The 15713-nt window shown below is 33.4% G+C and overlaps 1 protein-coding gene across 4 annotated transcripts in view; it reads right to left on the reverse strand.

Moving 5' to 3' along the window:
- The window catches only part of LOC135141039 (reticulon-1-A), a 66252-nt gene that overhangs the window by 28277 nt on the left and 22262 nt on the right, over positions 1–15713 (reverse strand). For 2 of the 4 annotated variants that reach the window (XM_064071867.1, XM_064071866.1), the window contains exon 1: positions 9881–10170. The exons of the other annotated variants lie outside the window; for them this stretch is intronic. In XM_064071867.1, the coding sequence (XP_063927937.1) occupies positions 9881–10013 (133 nt within the window). In that variant the 5' untranslated portion in view covers positions 10014–10170. Of the gene's footprint in view, positions 1–9880; positions 10171–15713 lie in introns of those variants that run through there. 4 annotated transcript variants of the gene reach the window in all.

Raw genomic sequence — 15713 nt, forward strand, 5'->3', positions numbered from 1 at the left:
ACTTTTGGCCGTTTCAATTTTTAGATTTTGCAATTTTTCGATTTGAAATTTCAGGAGTTTTCAATTTTTAAATTTTTCGAGAAAAACGAGAAAGTACAAGTTATTCTACGTGAGTACAGTCCAAAAATTATAGAATAATTGCCGCAAAAAATTGTTGAAAAAAAAACTATGTATATAAAGAAAAAAAAACAAAGATTAAGCCCCACCCTCCCGCCCCGATCTCAATTATGATGAGTTTTTCATTCCTAATCAGACGAGGGGCGAAGTTTAATTGTAACATCAACATTTCTCTAAAAAATTCTACCTTTTTAAAAGCATATTTCATTTGGTAATTTCTTGTGGAAAAGAGGAATTTGAAATATTCATCAGAATTGAGAAGGGGTGGGTGGGCGGGGCTTATATTTTGTCCAATTTTTCTTAATAAACGAAGTCTTCTTTTCCCAACAAGAAACTGAGAATATGTTTAAATATCCTGTTGTTGAAAGAACACTATAGATTTAAAAAAAACACTAAAATTAAGCCCCACCCACCCGCCCCCATCTCAATTGTGATGAGTTTTTAAAGGCAGAGTTTAATTGTAACATCAACATTTCTCTAAAAAATTTTACCTTTTTAAAAACATATCTCATATGGTAATTTCTTGTCGAGACATGAGGAATTTGCAGCTAAACTCCGCCCTTCAGCTCACGATGAATAAAATATTTATCACAATTGAGAAGGGGCGGGTGGGCGGGGCATATATTTTGTCCATTTTTTGTTAACATAAAAAATCTTCTTTTCCCAACAAGAAACTGAAAACATGTTTAACTTTCCTGTTGTTGAAAGAGAATTCTATATATTAAAAAAAAAAAACAAAGTTAAGCCCCACCCACCCACCCGATCTCAATTGTGACGAGTTTATTAAAGGCGGAGTTTAATTATAACATCAATATTTCTCTAAAAAATTCTACCTTTTTAAAAACATATTTCATATGGTAATTTCTTGTAGAGAAATGAGGAATTTGCTACTAAACTCCGCCCTTCAGCTCACAAGGAATAAAATATTAATCAGAATTGAGAAGGGGTGGGTGGGCGGGGCATATATTTGGTCCGGTTTTTCTTAATATACGAAGTCTTCTTTTCCCAACAAGAAACTGAAAACATGTTTACCTAACCTGTTGTTGAAAGAGAATTCTATATATTTAAGAAAAACAAACAAAAGTTAAGCCCCACCCACCCGCCCGATCTCAATTGTGATGAGTTTTTAAAGGCGGAGTTTAATTGTAACATCAACATTTCTCTAAAAAATTCTACCTTTTTAAAAACATATCTCATATGGTAATTTCTTGTCGAGACATGCGGAATTTGCAGCTGAACTCCGCCCTTCAGCTCACGATGAATAAAATATTGATCACAGTTGAGAAGGAGTGGGTGAGCGGGGCTTATATTTTGTCCTGTTTTTTCATAATATACGAAGTTTTCTTTTTCCAACAAGAAAATGAAAACATGTTTCCTAACCTGTTGTTGAAAGAGAATTCTATATATTAAGAAAAAAAAAACAAAATTTAAGCCCCACCCACCCGCCCGATCTCAATTGTGATGAGTTTTTAAAGGCGGAGTTTAATTGTGACATCAATATTTCTTTAAAAAATTCTACCTTTTTAAAAACATTTCATATGGTAATTTCTTGTAGAAACATGAGGAATTTGCAGCTAAACTCCGCCCTTCAGCTCACGATGAATAAAATATTGATCAGAAGGGGTGGGTGGGCGGGGCTTAAATTTTGTCCGTTTTATCTTAATATACGAAGTGTTCTTTGGCCAACAAGAAACTGACAACATGTTTAACTATCCTGTTATTGAAAGAAAACTCTATATGTTAAAAAACAAAAAAAAAATTAAGCCCCACCCACCCGCCCGATCTCAATTGTGATGAATTTTTAAAGGCGGAGTTTAATTGTGACATCAATATTTGTCTAACAAATTCTACCTTTTTAAAAACATATTTTATATGGTAATTTCTTGTAGAGACATGCGGAATTTGCAGCTAAACTCCGCCCTTCAGCTCACGATGAATAAAATATTGATCACAATTGAGAAGGGGTGGGTGGGCGGGGCTTATATTTTGTCCTGTTTTTCTTAATATACGAAGTTTTCTTTTTGCAACAAGAAACTGAAAACATGTTTACCTAACCTGTTGTTGAAAGAGAATTCTATATATTAAGAAAAAAAAACAAAATTTAAGCCCCACCCACCCACCCGATCTCAATTGTGATGAGTTTTTAAAGGCGGAGTTTAATTGTGACATCAATATTTCTCTAAAAAAATCTACCCTTTTAAAAACATATTTCATATGGTAATTTCTTGTAGAAACATGAGGAATTTGCAGCTAAACTTCGCCCTTCAGCTCACGGTGAATAAAGCATTTATAACAATTGAGAAGGGGTGGGTGGGCGGGGCATATATTTGGTCCGGTTTTTCTTAATATATGAAGTCTTCGTTGATCAACAAGAAACTAAAAACATGTTTACCTAACCTGTTGTTGAAAGAGAATTCTATATATTAAGGAAAAAAAAAAACAAAATTTAAGCCCCACCCGCCCGCCCGATCTCAATTGTGATGAGTTTTTAAAAGCGGAGTTTAATTGTAACATCAATATTTCTCTAAAAAAATCTACCCTTTTAAAAACATATTGGTAATTTCTTGTAGAGAAGTGAGGATTTTGCAACTAAACTCCGCCCTTGAACTCACAATGGATAAAATATTCATCACAATTGAGAAGGGGTGGGTGGGCGGGGCTTAAATTTTGTCCGTTTTATCTTAATATACGAAGTGTTCTTTGGCCAACAAGAAACTGATAACATGTTTAACTATCCTGTTATTGAAAGAAAACTTTATATGTTAAAAAACAAAAAAAAATTAAGCCCCACCCACCCGCCCGAAGTCAATTGTGATGAGTTTTTAAAGGCGGAATTTAACTGTAACATCAATATTTCTCTAAAAAAATCTACCCTTTTAAAAACATATTTCATATGGTAATTTCTTGTAGACATGAGGAATTTGCAGCTAAACTCCGCCCTTCGGGTCATGATGAATAAAGCATTCATCACAATTGAGACGGGGTGGGTGGGCGGGGCATACATTTAGTCCGGTTTTTCTTAATATTGTAGTCTTAGTTTCCCAACAAGAAACTGAAAACATGTTTAATCCTGTTGTTGAAAGAAAATTCTATATATTAAAAAAAAAAACACAAAGATGAAGCCCCACCCACCCGGCCCGATCTCATTTGTGATGAATTTTTCATTCGTCGTTAGACCGAGAGGGGCGGAGCGTAATTGCAAAATACATATTTCTCAATTGATTTGAATGAGTTTGTCTTCTCAAAACAAAGGGCTAAAATTATTAATTAAACCACAATCGAACAAATTGTAAGAACATTATAATTCTTATTGTATCACTATTATGTAAAGATGTGGGTTTTCTCACGTTCTCGAGAAAATGGGGTAACCGAATACAGACAGACAGACAGATGGAAACGGAGACTACTTTTTTCCTAGTGAAGGGGTCATGAAACGTCGTGAAAACATAAAAGTGGCAATTCGTCCGATGAACCCGATTACTATACTTGTTTAGCTTACGTTCGGGAAGTAAAAAGACAGTTAGGACTTCCAAAAGGTTTTAATCTTCAAAAGCATTTCAAAGATAATTTGACTTATACAAAAATCCATTTTACCACCTTAAAAACAAGTATAACTAGATTAGAGACCATTGGGCTGACCTTTAAGCCAGTCGGTGGATATAGTAGAGCAATTGGAAAATATCCCGGGGAGAGTGGGTGAAATGGCATTTTAAAGCTACAAGAAACTTTACAAAAAAAATAGCCGCTCTTTAGTGATAAGATTTATCAGTTGCGAAAGTTTGGATAGCTGTCTACCGAAAACCGCCATATCACTCTGTTCCACTTACTTATTATCATTTATATCGATAACCGAAAATTGCATCTACAGTTTTTCATGGAACGACACTTACTGTCAATGTCAAACCAATTTCAACTCGAGATTACCTCGAGTGAATCTTTCCTTCATCGAAAACTTCGTTCTTTACATTTATTTAATTTACCTATTTACATTGTCTGCGAAAGTTGGAATATCTCAAACGTACATTTGAAAAAGCACTCAACTAATTGCTTTATGATCACAAGTAAGTTCCAGAAACTGCGTCTGATGTATCGCTTCCATCAATTTCCCGACTAATGTAATCTGAATACATTGTCTTTACTAACCGTCGTCGTGCGAATTCGAGGACGAATCTGAATAATTCGCTGGAAGATCGTCGTCGTTCACGAAATTCTGGATGTTTTATGTACACTCTGTGGAATTAAAATTGCAAATTCGGCGCAAAAAAATCCCACTTTATATCTTATTGAAGAACTATTTTAAGACACTTTCATACGTTTTCCACCCGATTGAAAACCATTTAATCGGAAAAAATTGGACCCACCTACACAATAAAAATACAACGTCCATTTTTAAAAATGGCGGAACTGAAAACGAAAGCCAAATGTCAAGAGTGACGATAAACATTTCCAAAAATTATTTCGACGTTTCCATTCTTTTTACGGTTATGCGAGTAGTATAAGTTTATTGTGCATCACATAAATGATCTCACTTTAACGACTCTTATGACAATGGAAATTTTAATAAACAAAGGTGATGGCTATTTTACGTACAACGTAAACGTAACTTTAAACCATCGTCGCATAAAAAGAGTTATTTTCCACCGAATGTAATAAAATAGCAATAATCGATAAGTAAAAATGGTTCTGTAAACGTCCAAACAGTGGCGTAACTACCGGTGTTCCATGTGTTCGCTGGAAATTTTTTTTTTATTGGATTTTTTATATTATTTAGCAAATTACATCCCGAAATAAAAAATTCGAAAATGTGCGGTGATGCCAGGATCGATCATTCATTGCTATTTACGATTTTTTGTTGCAAAGGGCTGGACCATCTCAGTATAGATTAATATAGATGCGACATACAGTCTGATTTTGCAAAACCACCCTTATTGACATTGGAGTCCGCAAGCGCCAAATTTAAATAGTCGATGCCAATAAAAAAACTGGTTTCACTACAACTTGTCGCCTGAGAACTTGTTTGAACTACAGCGCAAAGCGCGCTCAGGCCATTATCGACTCTAAGCGTTCAGAAGCAACTTGGTTGGTTTAGACTATAATTTCTGCGGGAAATAGTTGTTTAGTCGGTTTTTATAACGACTAGGTGAATATTTTTGGTACATATTTAGATGATTTTACACATTTTGTTTAACTAAGAATTAATTCTTTATTTGGGTTTTTTACTAGCAAAACGTCTTAAACTAAGAATATTGTTGAAATCGTAATAACCCAATGGATTTTTTTCGGGAAAATGTTTTGGAAACACTGTGTTCTATTTTGTATGAATTTTTAAATGTTTTTAGTGACAATTTTTGTAGTTGTTTTCAATACACTGTATGATATTGACAGTGAGAAAAAAAAATGAAAAATTAAAATAATCGAAAATTTGAAAAATCGAGAAATCTAATAATCGAAAAATCGAAACCTTAAAAAATCGTAAAGCCGAAACATTGAAAAATCGAAATATCGAAGAACTGAAAATCGAAAAATAAAACGTCAGAAAATCGAAAAAATGTAAAATTCAAAAATCTAAAATTTAAAAATCGAATAACGAAAAATTGAGAAATCGAAACTCCCAAATTTAAAAAGTCGGATAACTGAAAGATCGAAAAATCGAAAACTGGAAAATCGAAAAACCGAGAAATCGAAAAATCAAAAGATCAAGAAATCATGGAGTCGAAAAGTCGAAGAATTGAGAAACCGAAATAGGCCAAAATCGAAAAATCGAAAAATCCAAATCTCGATAAATCGAGAAATCAAAAAACTTAAAATTCGAAAAATTGAAAAATTGAGAGATTGAATGATCAAAAGAACGAGAAATCGAAAAGTGATGAAGTCGAAAAATTGAAAAATAGAGAAATCGACAAACAAAAAGTTAAAAGTTGAAAAATTGGAAAAGCGGAAAAATAAAAAAAAACGAATAAATGGAAAACTGGAAAAAATGAGAAACCGAAATAGGGCAAAATAAAAAATTGTAAAACTGATAAATCGAAAACCTGAACAATCAAATCTCGGGGAATGAAAAATTAACAAATCGAAAAATTGAAAAACAGAACATCTAAAACCAAGAAGTCGAAAAATTGAAAGACTAAGAAATATTGAAAAACTAAAATATCAAAAGATTGAACAATCTAAAATTTGAAAATCCAAAAATTGAAAAATCGAAAAAGTAAAACACATCGAAAAATCCAGAAGTCAAAAATAGAAAAACCGAAGAATTGAAATATTGAAAAATCCTAAAACTGAAATATCTAAAAACTGAAAAATTGAAAAATCAAAAAAATGAAGTCGAAAAATAGAAACTTAAAAAATCGAAAAATTGAAAAATCAAAAAATTAAAGAATTAAAGAACAGGAAAATCGGAACAGTAGAAGGTCAAGACATGGGAAAATCAAAACATCGATTAATTGAAAAATCTAAAAATTGGGAGTTTATAAAAGTCAAATTTGAAAAATTAAAAAATCGAAAATTTGACAAAATGACATGTGAAAAACAGAAAATCTAAAACCGCGAATTCGAAAAATCAAAAGATTAAGAAATCGAAACATTTGAAAAATTCGAAAACTTGAAAAATTGAAATATCGAAGAACTGAAATGAAAAATCGAGAAATCGAAAAATCTAAAATTTTAAAAATTAAAAAATCTAAAATTTAAAAATCGAAAAATTGAAAAATCGAAAAAGTAAAGAAGTCGACACATCGAAAAATCCAGGAGTCAAAAATTGAAAAGTGGAAAAATCAAAATATGGAAAAATACCAAAACTGCGATATCGACAAACTGAAAAATGAAAGAAAAACTGAAAAATGGGAAAACCTGAAAAATCCGAAAACTGAAATATCCAAAAACTGAGAACCGAAAAAGTCAAAAAATTGAGCAATCGAAAAATCCATAAACTGAAGTCGAAACCTTAAAAAATCGAAAAATTGAAAGATCAAAAACCTGAAAAATCGAAAAATTAAAGAATTGAAGAACAGGAAAATCGAAACACTCGAATGTCAAGAAATGGGAAAATCAAAACATCGATTAATTGAAAAATCGAAAAATTGAGGGTTTATAAAAGTCAAATTTGAAAAATTAAAAAATCGAAAATTTGACAAAATTACAATTGAAAAACAGAAAATCTAAAACCGGGTAGTCGAAAAATCAAAAGATTAAAACATTTGAAAAATTCGAAAACTTGAAAAATCGAAATATCGCAGAACTGAAATGAAAAATCGAGAAATCGAAAAATCTAAAACTATAAAAATTAAAAAATCTAAAATTTAAAAATCGAAAAATTGAAAAATCGAAAAAGTAAAAAAATCGACCCATCGTAAAATCCAGGAGTCAAAAATCGAAAAGGCGAAGAATCAAAATATTGAAAAATCCCAAAACTGAGATATCGAAAAACTGAAAAATGGGAAAGCCTGAAAAATCCGAAAACTGAAATCCAAAAACTGAGAACCTAAAAAGTCAAAAAATTGAGCAATCGAAAAATCCATAAAGTGAAGTCGAAAAATCGAAACCTTAAAAAAACTAAAAAATGAAAAATCAAAAACTTGAAAAATCGAAAAATTAAAGAATTGAACAGGAATATCGAAACCCTCGAAAGTTAAGAAATGGGAAAATCAAAACATCGATTAATTGAAAAATCGAAAAATTAACTGTTTATAAATGTCAAATTTGAAAAACTGAAAAATCGAAAATTTTAAAAAACACAATTGAAAAACACAAAATCTGAAACCGGAAAGATTAAGAAATCGCAACATTTGAAAAATTGAAATATAGAAGAGCTAAAATGAAAAATCGAGAAATAGAAAAATCTGAAATTTTAAATATTGAAAAATTAAAATTCAAAAAAATTGAGAAATCTAAAATTTAAAAATCGAAAAAGTAAAAAGTCGACACATCGAAAAATCCAGAACTCAAAAATGGAAAGTCGAAGAACAGAAATATTGAAAAATCCCAAAACTGAAATATCGAAAAACTGAAAAATGAAAGAAAAACTGACGAATCAAAAAACTGAAAAATTCCAAAACTGAAATATCCAAAAACTGAGAATCTAACAAATCGAAAAATTGAAAAATCAAAAATCTGCGTAATCGTAAAATCGAAAAATTGAATAATAAGTCAACTGAAAAATCCTAAAACTGAAATGCCGAAAAACTGAGAAATTAAAAAATTGAAAAATTGAGAAATCGAAAAATCAAAAAAGTGAAGTTGAAAAATCGAAACCTGAAAAAATAGAAAAATTGAAAAACCAAAAAACCTGAAAAATCAATTAATTGAAAAATCGACAAATAAAGAGTTTATGAAAGTTTAAAATTGAAAAATCGAAATATTTAAAAATCGTAAAATTGAAGAGGAAAACTGAAAACCGAGAACTTGAAAAATTGAGAAATTAAAAATTAAATAATAAATAGGAGTAAACTGAAAAGTTCCCAAACTAAAATTTCGAAAAACTGAGAATTCGAAAGTTGAAACAGCAAGAAATTATGGTCGAAGTCGGCTAGGATGTATATCAGATCACGGACCATGGCTTATAAATCAAATCGTTTCCGAACGCTTAGAGTCGACATTGGCCTGAGTGCGCTCTGGTCTGTAGATCAAGCAAGTTCTCAGACGACGAAATGTAATTCGTGTGACCTGAATTACAGTGAAGGAAACAGTAATCAGCTTGTAATATTCTGGTAAATCTAGTGTCAATTCAGTCTTCACTGGCTTATTATCTCACTTGAAAATCAAATTTTTATTTCTAATATACATTTTAATTATATGTATTTAGGTAGTTATTATATTTAGTTTTTTAATTCAGTGTTTCAGGTAGAATGATTTTAATAAAACGTAAGCCCTAAGTGCAATATACTCATACTTTACTCATTATACTCGTATTTTTAAATAATTTTTATTTCGCTGTTCATTAGGGGCCTCACAGTGTTGTAGAACACAGGCCCGTAGATTTATTGTTACGCCACTGCGTCCAAAGACGCACACTTAAGGTGACTCCGTAAACGTAGTTGAGGCGGCGCACTATCTTGTCGACCAAGCCTTTTCAAAAACCACTTTCGTGTAAGTCACGGAATGATAAGCAACATTTTGAACTTTGTTCCCACTTATTTAAATTTTTTTAACTGCACAGCTTTTATCCAAACTTCGCATAAAACAGCGTATACCTGTATGTTATTGGCTTAAGTACTACCCAATGACACACTTTACTTATGACCTACGCTATAATTAAAACTTTTATCAACATTTACCTACGACGTTTATTTATCGCTCGCTTAACAAAAAACTCAAACACAAACACGACTACCACATCACTTTCAATTTCGGCCTTAATGGACCCACCCACGTCCATTCAGAGCCCGGACCTTTGACCTTGGCTGTACCATTTTCAACCGCCTTTAATTAACGAACAACCACTGCCTTCCAAGGTGGAACGATAACGTTGACAGCCGACCCTGACCAAATTCCCCCAAACAACAAAAGAGCGAAGACCCACCACCTGTACACACAAAAAGCGGCAGAACTTTGGACAAGGTTATCACAACAATGGGTTTTTCTATAAGACGTGCAATTACAGCTACCGGGCATACATTAACCAAACAGGCTATTGTTATCATCACGTAAATGGAAAGACTCATCTTGGACTTTTCGCAAGACGCATTATGCGTTTTTGGGTTTTGCGAAAACTCTCTACTCCCGATTACGCAACGCATCGCCGCCGTCCCCACGGCGCTCCACCTACTTGGCGTAAACAGGACGCAAAGAAGTGACCTCTGGCTCCACTTCTCGCAGCCGCCTCCCTTGCTCATCTTGTCCGAGACGCCGTTGAGCACGTCCTCGACGACGCTGTTCGCCACGTTCTTGATGTCCGTCATAGCGGCCCGCGGTACCGCACAGGAATCGCAAAATCACTTTCTGGACGAGGGGCACTCGGAGTTTTCACTATGCTTGTGCCTCGGGTACTCTTCTCTCACTCCGGCGGCACGACGCAAGTGCTCTACGCGGCTGACGGCGGCTAACTGGGCAAGCGTTGCCGTTATCGACCGGATCGAAGGGGGCCGGGGACTTGGGACTGTGCCCCCGGACCAAGGACGTGTTGACCTAGTCGAGTCATGTGGGTTTACGTCAAAACGGCGGACCCGGTTGACAGTCGGGAGGGCCGTAATTGACGTGTCCTTGGCGCAATTGAGGCAATCAATGCCCATCAAGCGAGGGGATTAGATCGACCGGGGGAATGCGGTGCATTCGGGGGTCACGTGACGGCACCGCTTGGGACGGGAGGTCGAGGCTTCGCAAAGGTGGAGGTGAATCGGTTGGGCCGGTTGATAAGATAAGGGGATTCGAAAATGTTTGGGCGTGTTACTGATTTTCAATAGCGTGGTTTTTTCGAGAAAACAAGAAAACAGCGCGAGGTAGGCAACCAACTGTGACGACGGATCGATTTGACGCCATTCAACATTGTTGTATTATTAAAAAAATCGCAAAACTTCCGTGGTTCGTACAAGTTTTTTTCCAAAACACGACTGAAGCATCATGTAAATAAGCTGACTTTGTTGTGTGTTATTACAGCATTTATTATGTATGTATTAAATACACGTATTCGAGGTATTAAAATGAATTATTCAACAATGTTTAATTATAACCCAACCTTTTTGCACATGATCGGGTTTTCGCTGTTTCATAAATGGTTTTGAGTTAGGAGATACGAAAACAGCCATTTTTTTATTTTATTAATTATTTACATATATAATAATAATAATAATAAGTACATATATACTTTTCAATTGACTCTGGCTCTATGACTAGAAGTATCCAAGTTGATGACATTATCACAAATTTTTTACTGGTCAAATTAAAAACGAGTCTTCGGTCTAACAACCAATGAAAAATTAATCACAATTGAAATCCAGGCGGGTGGGTGGGGCTTAATTTTTATTTATTTTTTTTAATTTATAGAATTTTCTTTCAAGGATAGTTAAACATGTTTTTAGTTTCTTGTCGGGAAAAGAAGACTTCGTATATTAAGAAAAAAATGGCAAAATATAAGCCCCGCCCAACCACCCCTTCTCAATTCGGATTGTAGTTGCAAAATTTTCATTGCTTTACAAGAAATTACCATATAAACTCATCACAATTGAGATTGAAGGGGGGGAGGTTTAAATTTTCCCTTTTTTTAATATACATATAAAGTTTTCTTTCAACAACTGGACAGTTAAACATGTTTTCAGTTTCTTGTTGGGAAAAGAAGACTTCATATTTTAATCTAAAATGGACAAATATAAGCCCCGCCCACCCACCCGTTCCCTATTGTGACGAATGCTTTATTCATTGTGAGCTGAAGGGCGGAGTTTAGTTGCAAAATCCTCATTTCTCTACAAGAAATTACCATATGAAATATGTTTTTGAAAGGGTAGAATTTTTTAGAGAAATATTGATGTTACAATTAAAGTCCGCCTTTAAAAACTCATCACAACTGAGATCGGGGCGGGTGGGTGGGGTTTAATTTTTCTTTTCGGGATAATCAAACATGTTGTCAATTTCTTGTTGGAAAAAGAAGACTTCGTATATTAAGAAAAAATGGACAAAATATAAGCCCCGCCCACCCACCCCTTCTCAATTCCGATGAATATTTTATTCATTATGAGCTGAAGGGCGGAGTTTAGTTGCAAAATCCTCATTTTTTTTTTACAAGAAATAACCATCTGAAATGTGTTTTTAAAAGGGTAGAATTTTTTAGAAAAACATTGATGTTACAATAAAACTCCGCCTTTAAAAACTCATCACAATTGAAATCCGGGTGGGTGGGCGGGGCTTATTTTTGTTGTTTTTTTAATATATAGAGTTTTCTTTCAACAACAGGATAGTTAAATATCTTTTCAGTTTCTTGTTGGGAAAAGAAGACTTCATATATTAAGATAACATCGACAAAATATAAACCCCGCCCACCCACCCCTTCTCAATTGTGATGAATATTTTATTCATCGTGAGCCAAAGGGCAGAGATTAGTTGCAAAATCATCATTTCTCTACAAGAAATAACCATCAAATATGTTTTTAAAAGGGTAGAATTTTTTAAAGAAATATTGATGTTACAATTAAACTCCGCCTTTAAAACTTATCACAATTGAAATCCGGGCGGGTGGGTGGGGCATACTTTTGTTTTGTTTTGTTTTTTTTTAATATATAGAATTTTCTTTCAACAACAGGATAGTTAAACATGTTTTTCGTTTCTTGTCGGGAAAAGAAGAGTTCGTATATTAAGCAAAAGTGGACAAAATATAAGCCCCGCCCACCCACCCCTTCTCAATTGTGATGAATGCTTTATTCATCGTGAGCTGAAGGGCGGAGTTTAGCTGCAAAATTCTCATTTCTCTACAAGAAATTACCATATGAAATATGTTTTTAAAAAGGTAGAATTTTTTAGAGAAATATTCATGTTACAATTAAACTCCGCCTTTAAAACTTATCACAATTGAAATCCGGGCGGGTGGGTGGGGCATACTTTTGTTTTGTTTTTTTTTTTAATATATAGAATTTTCTTTCAACAACAGGATAGTTAAACATATTTTTCGTTTCTTGTCGGAAAAAGAAAAGTTCGAATATTAAGCAAAAGTGGACAAAATATAAGCCCCGCCCACCCACCCCTTCTCAATTGTGATGAATGCTTTATTCATCGTGAGCTGAAGAGCGGAGTTTAGTTGTAAATCCTCATGTCTCTACCAGAAATTACCATATGAAATATGTTTATTAAAAGAGTAGAATTTTTTAGAGAAATATTGATGTTACAATTAAACTCCGCCTTTAAAAACTCATCACAATTGAAATCCGGGTGGGTGGGCGGGGCTTATTTTTGTTGTTTTTTTAATATATAGAGTTTTCTTTCAACAAGAGGATAGTTAAACAAATTGTCAATTTCTTGTTGAGAAAAGAAGACTTCGTACATTAAGAAAAAATGGACAAAATATAAGCCCCGCCCACCCACCCTTTCTCAATTGTGATTAATGTTTTATTCATCGTGAGCTGAAGGGCGAAGTTTAATTGCAAGATCCTCATTTCTCTACAAGAAATTACCATATGAAATTTGTTTTTAAAAGGATAGAATTTTTTAGGGAAATATTTATGTTACAATTAAACTCCGCCTTTAAAACTTATCACAATTGAAATCCGGGCGGGTGGGTGGGGCTTACTTTTTTTTTTAATATATAGAATTTTCCTTCAACAACAGAATAGTTAAACATGTTTAGTTTCTTGTTGGGAAAAGAAGACTTCGTATATTAAGAAAAATTGGACAAAATATAAGCCCCGCCCACCCACCCCTTCTTATTTGTGATTAATATTTTATTCATCGTGAGCTGAAAGGTCGAGTTTAGTTGCAAAATCCTCATTTTTCTACAAGAAATAACGATCTGAAATATGCTTTTAAAAGGGTAGAATTTTTTAGAGGAATATTGATGTTACAATTAAACTCCGCCCTTAAAAATTCATCACAATTGAAATCCGGGCGGGTGGGTGGGGCTTACTTTTTTTTTGTTTTTTTAATATACAGAGTTTTCTTTCAAAAACAGGATAGTTAAACATGTTTTTGGTTTCTTGTTGGGAAAAAAAGACTTCTAATATTCAGAAAAAACGGACAAAATATAAGCCCCGCCCACCCACCCCTTCTCAATTGTGATGAATATTTTATTCATTGTGAGCTGAAGGGCGGAGTTTAGCTGCAAAATCCTCATTTCTCTACAAGAAATAACCATCTGAAATATGTCTTTAAAAGGGTACAGTTTTTTAGAGAAATATTGATGTTACAATTAAACTCCGCCTTTAAAAACTCATCACAATTAAAATCCGGGCGGGTGGGTGGGGCTTACTTTTTTTTTTGTTTTTTTTTTTTAATATATAGAGTTTTTTTTTCAAGAACAGGATAATTCAACATGTTTTCAGTTTCTTGTTGGGAAAAGAAGACTTCATATATTAAGATAAAATGGACAAATATAAGCCCCGCCCACCCACCCGTTCCCTACTGTGACGAATGCTTTATTCATTGTGAGCTGAAGGGCGCAGTTTAGTTGCAAAATCCTTTTCTCTACAAGAAATAACCATCTGAAATATGTCTTTAAAAGGGTACAGTTTTTTAGAGAAATATTGATGTTACAATTAAACTCCGCCTTTAAAAACTCATCACAATTAAAATCCGGGCGGGTGGGTGGGGCTTACTTTTTTTGTTTTTTTTTTTTAATATATAGAGTTTTCTTTCAACAACAGGATAATTCAACATGTTTTCAGTTTCTTGTTGGGAAAAGAAGACTTCATATATTAAGATAAAATGGACAAATATAAGCCCCGCCCACCCACCCGTTCCCTACTGTGACGAATGCTTTATTCATTGTGAGCTGAAGGGCGGAGTTTAGTTGCAAAATCCTTTTCTCTACAAGAAATAACCATCTGAAATATGTCTTTAAAAGGGTACAGTTTTTTAGAGAAATATTGATGTTACAATTAAACTCCGCCTTTAAAAACTCATCACAATTAAAATCCGGGCGGGTGGGTGGGGCTTACTTTTTTTTTGTTTTTTTTTTTAAATATATATAGTTTTCTTTCAACAACAGGATAATTCAACATGTTTTCAGTTTCTTGTTGGGAAAAGAAGACTTCATATATTAAGATAAAATGGACAAATATAAGCCCCGCCCACCCACCCGTTCCCTATTGTGACGAATGCTTTATTCATTGTGAGCTGAAGGGCGGAGTTTAGTTGTAAAATCCTCATTTCTCTACAAGAAATAACCATCTGAAATATGTCTTTAAAAGGGTAGAGTTTTTAGAGAAATATTGATGTTACAATTCAACTCGGCCTTTAAAAACTCATCACAATTAAAATCCGGGTGGGTGGGTGGGGCTTACTTTTTTTGTTTTTTTAATATATAGAATTTTCTTTCAACGATAGGATAGTTAAAGATATTGTCAATTTCTTGTTGCGAAACGAAGACTAGGTATATTAAGAAAAAATTGACCAAATATAAGCCCCGCCCACCCACCCTTTCTCAATTGTGATGAATATTTTATTCATCGTGAGCTGAGGGGAGAATCACCTCGATATTTCATTAATTATTAGAAATATAAAATAATGTAAATTCTTTGAGAATAATATACCAAAATTATTTTCAACCATACAGAGTGTTGTGTTCGTACAACTTAATTTTTCAAACAGGATACCTTAAATATTTTTCTATATTCTAATTGACCTCTTTTTAGGCTTTATAACCATGGTTCATTTTGAAAAATCCCATACAACGTTGCCAAGTTATGCCTTTTTTTGCAATGGAAGTGTCCACAAAAAAAATCGGAATAGGGTTATTTTTAGAATCTAACTAATTCATAAAAAATAAATAAATTATAACATTTTTCAAAATTGATATTTCAGTTTTTCAAACATAACATCCACAATTATGAAATTAGAAAGTTGCAACAATAAAATACAGGGTGTTCTATTTGAAAAAACTGAAATATCTAAAGTTTATTGTTTATCAGCACTCTGTATAATATTGCAAAAAAAGATTTGAAAAAAATTCCAAAAATTGGCAT

This window comes from Zophobas morio, unplaced genomic scaffold (genome assembly GCF_036711695.1).
Source record: "Zophobas morio isolate AGI-343-1 ecotype UQ-CSIRO unplaced genomic scaffold, CSIRO_AGI_Zmor_V1 ptg000041l, whole genome shotgun sequence".
Taxonomy (NCBI): Eukaryota; Metazoa; Arthropoda; class Insecta; order Coleoptera; family Tenebrionidae; genus Zophobas; species Zophobas morio.